Below are 8,797 nucleotides of genomic sequence, written 5' to 3'. Positions count from 1 at the left end.
CCCCTTTCCGAGGCTTGGCTGCCGGCGGGGCTCGGTCCCTGGCAGGGGGGCAGGTCGCAGGGCCGGGGGGGGCGAGGGGCCGCCCCGCTCGCCTCAGAGCAGGGGCGTTTGTTTGAACAGCTCCAGAGCAAAGAGCAGGGAAGAAAGTTTGGGCTGGGAGCGTGGTTTTTTTCCCCAGACGTCAGCACAAGGCGGAACAGGGGCTGGGGAGGGAGCCGGACTCAGGGCAGCCGTGACTTTTTTTTCCCCCCCACTATTTAAAAAAAAAAAAAAAGAAATTATAATTATTTTAATTTTTTCTCTTTTTCTTGGGGGGGGGTGGGTGGGGAAGGGGAAGGGGGCCGGGGAGCGGCCCGGGCCCCTGGGGGTGGGCTGCGGGCTGGGGGTGGGAGCCATGGACTCGGCGCCAGCCTTTGCCATGGACAAGCCGTTCGCCCCCGGCGGCGTGCGCGGCCCGGAGCCGCCCGAAAACGCTCAAAGCCGGAAAAACTTCAGCGTGAGCCACCTCCTCGACCTGGAGGAGGTGGCGGCCGGTATGAACGGGACCCCCGCGGCCGGTCCCCCGCCCGCCGGTAGCGGCAAGGCCATCCCGGAGCCGTCGGGAGGCAGCAGCGGCAGCGAGGCAGCGCCCCAGGACGGTGAGTCCCGCCGGCCCGGGATGGGCTCCCCGGGGATCGGGCAGCTTTGGGGATGGGGTGTCCCCGCTGTGTCCCCCCTGCCGCGGGACGGGCACCCCGGACAAAGGGGGTCGGTGTCCCCCCGAGAAGGGGTGGGGAGAACTGGGGGAGCGGGGGAGGCGAGGGGGGAGCCCCGGCGGGGAGAGCTGCGAGGGTTCCGAACCCCCGACGGCTGGGGCAGAGGGACCCCGCCGTGAGAAAGGGACCCGGCACCCGGGACAGAGAGCACAGGGACCCCGCACCCGGGACAGGGAACACAGGGACCCCGCAGCTGGGCAGGGGGCACAGGGACCCCGCACCGGCCGCCTCCTCGCCGGCACCGGAGGTGTCGGGTCCGGGACGTTCCTGGGAAGTCGGTCCGTGCCGGGGCTGCGGGGTCCCCATTTCCCCCGGGGCTCCCGGTCTCGGTTTCCGGGCGCGGGGAGCGGGGGCGGCCCGGCGGGGCCGTGGGGACCGGGACTCAGCGGGTCCCGTCCCGGCGGCCGCAGCTGCGCGTCCCCGGCATCAGCGGGGACAGAAGCGGGGCTGGGAGAGGAGAAAGGGACCGGCCCGGGACGCGGCTTCCTGGCGCTCGGTCCTGGCCGGGGCGCGTTTTTAACGGGACAATCCCGCTCGCATCTCTCCCTCCGAGCCGCTCCGCCGGTCCCGCGCATCCCCGCTCCTGTCCTGGGCGGGGGTGAGGAGGGTTCGCCCCATTCCTGGGGCAGAGCCACAGTGCAGGGGCAGCCGACAGCCCCCAGAGCCCCCCGGAGCCGGGTGTGCCCTCGGGGCACAGAGGTGACAGAGAGGTGGGGGTGCAGCCCCGCCATCCCCGGAGTCCGGGCCGGGTGCCCTTCCCGAGGGATCGCATTCCCAAAACTGTCTCTCGGCTGGGCTGTGCTATCCCAGGCTTGTGTTCTACAGCCCTGGGGTGCTGACAGCCTTGCCGAGGCTCTGACCGTGCCTGGCCGGGGTGCACCCGGGAATCTGTGCTGCTGAAGGGGGCTCAGTCCCTTCAATCCCCCCCGGGTGCTCTCTCTGTCACCCTCCGTGGCTCCTACACTGTGGGCAGGTCTGAAACATCTTTCTCCAACCCACAACTCATTCCCTGCACAATCTCCTTCCTTCACGGAGCAGCCCCACTGAGCCCCCAGCCTCGTGCTGCTGAGGGCTGGCTGAGGCTGGACGCTGCTTTTTGGGATGGTATCTGGTATTTTCAGTGTTATTTTCCACCCTCACACCCTTCCCCTTGGGTTTTGTTTGTACTTTTGGCAGTGGCTTTGGGGCTGTGGGGAGAGTTTCTCCTGCCTGTGGGTCTGTAGGGGGGACAGTATTCCATGTGGGATCAATGCAGCTTTTGGAAACCCAGCCTGCAGCAATCTCACTGGGCTGTTTGCAAAACAGCCGAGAAACAACTATCCTGCTGGGCTCCTTATGCACCCAAAGACCTCAGTGAGGACCCAGCATGATGCAAAAAGCAGAGAGAGAGGCTGCACAATCACCACAAGCCTGTTCTTCACCCTAAAAGCCCGTTCCTCCCGAGACAGGGGCCCTGGGCTTTGGTCTGCAGATCCCAGCACTGCTGGCCCATGAGAGATATTTCCCATTAGCACCTGTTCTGGCAAGCTTGCATGGATGGAGGCACCATCGGCACTCGGAATGCTCTGACGAGCTGACCAGCAATTGAAGCATTTCTGTTGTTGAAAAATACTGGGAGTTGAGAGCAGTGGGAAAGAAGAGAACAAGGAAAAAAAGAGACAAGAACCTGTGCGCACGCAAAGCTGGACCTATGAGACCCTTACCTGCTGCCACCGCCTTAACTGGGATGCAATTTCCTAAACTGAGATGGGGAGACTCGAAATACCCAGTAATTGTCCTGCCTTTGTGAGCATCAGCCTTCTGCTCCAGATCTGTGATGCGTTTGGCATAGGTGCAATGACAGCAAAGGAACTTTTCCTGGTAACCTTATCTTCTATTGGCATCCTGAAATAAAACAGCCTCTCAGCGTTTTCTCTCATCTGCCTCTTGACCATTGTGGGGTTTTTCTGCCAGCTGCAGGTTTGGAGCCCCGCAGCTGGTGGCAGTGGCTTGTTATGAACACAAGTGGACATGATGCCCCTGCCTCTCTCTGTAGGATGTGGCTCTGAACTCCAGCCAGGAAGCACCAGGGTCATTGTGCTGGTGGGCTGGAGGAAGAGCAGCCCTGAACCTGGGGTGAAGCTGCTGGTACCCCTGCACCAGGCAGGGCTCACCATGGGCTGGGGGCTGCATTGGCAGAGCTGCCACAAGGGTGCTTTAGGCAGCCCCAGGCTGGCCCCGCAGGCTGCGACCCCAACAAAACCCCCTCCCCTTCCCCAGGGAAGCAGCAGCGAGAGGTTTTCATTCCTGAGGTTGGCACAGCCAGAGAAACTCAGGGCAGGGGTTTATTCTCTGCAGAAGGGGAATCAACCCCCTCCTGAGCTCACCCACCCCACAGCCCTGCCTGCTGGAGAGGGTGGCTGGAGGCAGCCCCATATCTGGGGCCCTTGGCACACCCCAGGAGTCCCCTGCAGGGCTGGCACGTCCCTTCCTGCTGGCACTTCTGAGGCTTTGGAGGACCTTTGACATGGTCAAAGCCATTCCAAACTCCCTCTCTAGCCAAGGGGCTGCTCAGTCCCTGCCTTGGTCACAGCCCCAAACTGGCCCTGGGTGTACCCAGCGCATCCTCCTTAGAGGGTGAATACAAATACCAGTGTAACACACTGCTCTCATGACACCCCAAAATCAGGAGTCCCACAAGCCAGGCAAGAGCAAGGAAAATTCGACAGGGTGGCAAGGGCTCATTCACATCCTCATCTTCATTCTCCCCTGGAGTGGTGCAAGAGGCTCCCATCGAAAAACCTTCGGCACAACTTCTGAGGTCTTGAAAGCTTGTTCACCTCCTTTCATTAGACTAACAAATAATGTGTAACGCGAAACATCTGTTAACAACAGCCCTTAATGTTCTCAAGATGATAAAGCAGGAGGGTAATTTTAGCCAGCAAGCCTTGACTGATGGCTTTTCAAACAATGAACTTACTTTTGGTGCCGCCTGGGGATGGGAGAGGGAGTCATGCACTGGCTCCAGCAGTTGCTTTGGGGCTGAAAACTCAGAAAGAGTCACTTTTGTCACAGCTGAGCTGTGGCCCCTCCAAGGGGATTTTTTGGCATGGGGCAGGCATGCATTGACCATTTATTTGGCTACAGCCAGCAGGACCTGGGACTGGGATGGGGAGGTGTGGTGGCCCCTGGACATCCCATTTTCACAACAGTGCCTGGAGCCCCTTCCTCATCCCCTGGGACCCTCTGACCTCTTCTGGGGCTACGAGGATGCTGAGCAGAGCAGTGATGAAGGGGAGGAGAGAAGCAGCAGCTCCCAAAGGAGCAGAGAGGATTAAGATGTTGTTACAACAAATTTACTTTAATTATGTAAACCAGAATAGCTGAAAAGGGAGAAGTGAGGCAGGGAGGGACAAGGACCTGGTATCAGAGGGGAACAGGGACTTGGTTCTGAAGTTAAAGGGGTGGCTGATTGCCCCAGGTAGCCCCAAATTCCTCCCAGGGCCTGGGTACCTTCCTTGAGGCAAAGCCATCCCAGCTGATGTCCCTGTGGTGTCCCAGTGCAGGGACTGTGCTGGTCCTGGCTCACAGGACAAAGTCTGGCTGTGCTGCTGTGCCTTCCCAAATACCACCTGTCCCCATCAGACATGGGCACAGCTCAGGGACACCTTGACCTCTCTGGCTGTGCTGGCAGGAGGCAGCTCTGTAACACCAGGGCTGGGATGTGCCTTTGGGGATCTGCCTCCCCTGGGACATTGGTAGATGGCTCAGCCACAGTTAAACCCAGTGTCATTAACTCGTGGCTGATCCCCCAGTGAGACTGGGCCATGGGCACAGGGACCCAGCTGAGGCCCCTGTCTTGTAACCCCAGACCCCTCAGACCTCTCTCTCCAACACCCATCTGCTCTCCACAGCCCCAAAACTGCTGGCATCCTCCAGGCTGCTCTGCTGGGACACTTTCCATGGTTTCTGGATGCCTGACCAGGGACAGACAGTGGTGTAGGGACCCTGACACAGCACCTGTGGAGGGGAAGAGGCTTTGAGAATTGTCTGATAGGTGTGGCTCAGCTCTCCAAGGAGAGGCTTTGGTTCCCTAAAGGAGGGGTCCCTGCTGCTCAGGGTGGCACCACCATGCTTGCCACCCTTGTGGGATGAGGTTGGGGTGCACTGGCCCCAGCAGGGCTGGAATGCAGCATTTACAGCACCCATCATGCCTCACCGCTCCCCAAAACAGCTCAGGGTGCCTGGCTGCCCCCCAGACTGGCAGATCTGCAGGGCCCTGGTGGGGACAATCCCTGCTGGCAGAGCTGGGCACGGTGGCATCTGAAGCAGAGGGGGAATCTCTGTCCTTGTAAGGCCAGCCCAGCCGAGCTGTCAGTGACCTCGCCTGCCTGGGGACACCCCTGCCTGGAGGGCTCTGAGGGTGCAGACCCCTGGACAAGGTGGGTTTGTCCGTGTGCCCTCGGGGCTGCTGAAGTGGGATGGTCCCCAGGGGAGGGGATGACGTTTGTCCAGTGCCTGATGCTGGCAGGTCCCCAGTGCAGCATCCATCAGCAATTAGTCACTAAGCGCCAATTAATTCATGTGGGAGCTCCCCACCCTGGCCACCTCCCAGCCCTCCACATTTGTTTCTGCTTACTGCAAGGCTGGTGACAAGCAAGGATGGATGGATGAATGGATAGGGAGCCTGACAGGTCCCAGCTCACCCAGAAGGTTTCCAGCACATCCCAGTCAGGAAAAATTAGGGGCTGTGGGGAGGGACCCCACTCCCAGGGCTGGACAGCCAGGCTGGTGCAGGGGACAGCCCCAACCTGCAGTGTGTTCCTGCAGCCAGGCTTCCCCCTCCCTAACTGGGGACATCTTCCACTGTGGTTCTTATCTTGTGTCTCTGCCACCGTCCTACTCGTGGTCCCAGGCTCTGGACAAGAGGAAACTGGTTCCTCAGGACTCATCTAACCAAAAAATGCTGTGGGGTGGAAGTGCTGCTTTCCCATGGCACAAGCAGGATAAAAGGCTGAATTCACCACCCTGCAGAACCAGCCAGAGCAGCACAAATCACTGCCAGGCACTGCCAGGGATGGGGGTCACTGCTGGAAGAAACCCCAGGTCTCATGGAGCTTCTGGCATGGGGTTCACCCTGGTACCACCTCTCTGTGCTTCCCTGTGCCCTCCAGCCTTGAAGGGTGACACACACTCACCATCCCACTCCTCCTCCAGTGACATCCACTCACCCTCCTGCTCCTCCCCTGGTGACACTGGGTCACCATCCTGCTCCTCCCTGTGCCCTGGGCTGCTGTCAGGCTCTCACTGACTGGTGACAGCAGGGCTCTGATTTGGGGACCCCCAGATGAGCTGAACACCCCCACCTGGGCTCCAGGCTCCCCCTGCCCCAGCTCGGGGGGGCTCTGGGCTGGAGCAGGGGCCCCAGGAAGTTGCCCTGCCCACGCTGAGCTCTCCCCAGGGCACAGGGAAACACATACCAGCACGTTCCTGCAGCGCTTGCAGGGCTCTGCGGGGTCCCCACACGTGCTCACTTCTGCTGGGAGAGCTGCTGCCAGAGGGTAAAGGGAAAAAATCCCAAACTCAGGGCCTGGGGAGATGGGAACCCTCTGGCTAGGGGAGTCCAAGAGCTGGAGCAGCCTTGGCTGGGCCAGGAGGGCAGGAAAATCACTTTTCTCATTGCCAGGATTTTTCTCTGCTCAGCACCCCCAGCGAGCCGGGTTTTGGCAGGCATTGCCGTGGGGGATGCTCCTCCTGAAACAGCTTCCCAGCCGGGAGATTCACAGCGTGACAGTGTCTGCAGGGGACAGTGGCAGGGTCCTGCATGTGTGGGGACACAAGGCTTTGCCCCACTTCCCTGGGAGCCCCAGCAGCACCCACGGATTGCTTTAGTCCCCAGAAGCAGTTCAGACACCCCCTGACACCGCCATGCCCACGGGAGGGGCACCCCCAAACCACAGGAGGGTGCTGGGGTGCAGGGACACCTTGCCTGGCCCTCCCTGGGCTGTTATGTCTCGCTCAACCAGGAACAGCTCAGTGCAAGACTATTTCCCCTCTCCTTTTGGGCTGTTATTTCAGGGAAAGGGGCTGATTCACAGGAAAAATATGAAATTTCGACTCTGTGCAGCCAAGATGGGTGAATTTCAACGAATCAGCATTTTAAGAGAGCCTGGGCGTGTGTCTGTAGCTGGGAGGCTGATGAAATGATTTGGGGCTTTGAGGCTGCCTCGTTAGAAACCCTCCTCTCTCCCGGGGAGTGGGGCTGATCACCCCTTCACCCAAGGCTGATTTCCTCCAGCCACCGGGAATTATCTCCCCAGATAAATCACTGAAGCTGAAGGGATGAGGTTTGAAGCAGGACAGGACCCGGGTGCTTTGGGATTGGCAGAGGGTTGGTATCCCCACACTGGCATCTCATTCGCTCCCTGCAGTATGAGCAGAAGCTGGAAGGAGTTATCCTTCCAGGCTGGGATCCCTGAGCCAGGGAACTGGGTCAGAGCATCCTTTAAAATGCAGGGGCAGTGGGTTATGGCTGGGCTGAGCTGGGACTGAGCAAGGATTTAGACCAGGGTTAATGCAGATCAGGTTTTTCCTGGCTGGAAAAAGCAATTTGGAACAGAGTGGAAGTGTGGTGGGCAGAGGCAGCCACCCCCTGCCTGGTCTTGGTGATGCCCAGAAGGTTCAGGGAGGATGGGAACAGCAAAGCTTTTGGGGAGAAAGGCCTGATTTGGGGTTTCAAGGCGGTTTTCCGTTGCCTGCTGGCCAGGACTGCCCCAAAACTGCCAAAGAGCTTGTTTTTCACTGGACAACCCTACATTTCCGAGAATTAACACAAAAATTCCTACCCTCGCCCTTGAGGCATTCCCGATGTTTGCCCGAGGGACACATGGCCGCGGGCGATGTTTTCCAGCCTTCCCACGGTGAGGAGATGCCCTGTCCGTGCTCAGCATCCCTGAGCAGATGCTCCCCTGCTCCGGGAGAGCCGCTCCCGGCCCTGGGACCTGCTGGGGCAGCGCTGGCACCGGGGCTGCGGTGCCCGGGGGTCCGGGGCAGCTCCTGCCCAGGGTCCTCAGCCGGGGAATTGCGGGATGCTGATGTTGCAGGAATTGGGGGAAATTGCTCCGGCTTGTGGGGGAGTGAAACCGTCCTGGGGACATTAGGGGGACAGGCGGGGTCCCCTTTGCCACCTCGTCCCCTGCAGCCCCACCCGCGCACGGTGCGGCTGAAAACAGCAGCTCGGAGGGTGTTAATTGAGCAGGAGAGATAATGAGGCTGCGGTGCTGCTGTTTCCTGCGGGTCTGGGGGGGGAACAGCCTCGGGGAGGCTGGGCAGGGCTGGGGGAGACAGTTCAGGTCCCGGGGGATGCCGGGCGGGCTGGGAGCCTTCAGAGAGCGGCAGCGCCAGCCGCCGGCCCCCTCCCTTTCCCTCCTCATCCCCCTTTGAGTGCATATAATAAAGCAGCTTTTCAGCTGCGGCTGCAGTGATAGATCAGGAAGAATTGTATGAGTCTATTAAAGTCTGTGTGTCTCTGAATGGAGACTGTGGCTAAGCCAGGCGCCAGGCTCGCGCATTGAACCAGATGTGGAGAGGCGCCATCCTTTCCAGCCACTGAATCCGAGAGGCTGCAGGCTTCACACGCAAGGAAACTGGAGTGCACATGGCAGGGGAGCCGGGGGAGCGGCGGGGAGCACATGGCAGCGGGGTGCTGGGGAGGGGGCACAGCCCGCAGCTCCGCCGGGCACCGCAGCCGAGCCGGGGACAGCGCTGACACTGGGGGGGCTTGGCTGCCTGAGGCACCCCAGGCTGGGAGAGCACCCCGAGCTGTGCAGGGAGTTGTGCTGAGTCTTGGGCTGTTCAGGGCATTGCAGTGTGTGTTCAGAGGGGCTGCTTCACACCACAAGATGTTCAGGGGGTCGGCATTGTAAACGGGCCAGGAGGGCACTGCTGGGGTGGGGTGAGCATTGTGCTGCACCCCAAACTGCACAGGGCAGTGCCAGGTGAGTGTGGTGGGGTTCCACAGCACCCCAAACTGCACAGGGCAGTGCCAGGTGAGTGTGGTGGGG

General features: G+C 60.4%; 1 protein-coding gene across 1 annotated transcript in view; it reads left to right on the top strand.

Annotated features, from left to right (window-relative positions):
- Positions 1–370: 370 nt before the first annotated feature.
- The window catches only part of PRRX2 (paired related homeobox 2), a 23,321-nt gene continuing 14,894 nt past the window's right edge, over positions 371–8,797 (top strand). Inside the window, exon 1 of the mRNA XM_015644873.2 lies at positions 371–638. Coding sequence (XP_015500359.1) covers positions 395–638 — 244 coding nt within the window. The 5' untranslated portion in view covers positions 371–394. The remainder of the gene's footprint in view (positions 639–8,797) is intronic.

The sequence above is a fragment of the Parus major genome, chromosome 17 (assembly GCF_001522545.3).
Source record: "Parus major isolate Abel chromosome 17, Parus_major1.1, whole genome shotgun sequence".
In the NCBI taxonomy this organism is placed as follows: Eukaryota; Metazoa; Chordata; class Aves; order Passeriformes; family Paridae; genus Parus; species Parus major.
This window is presented reverse-complemented; position numbering and strand designations above follow the sequence as displayed.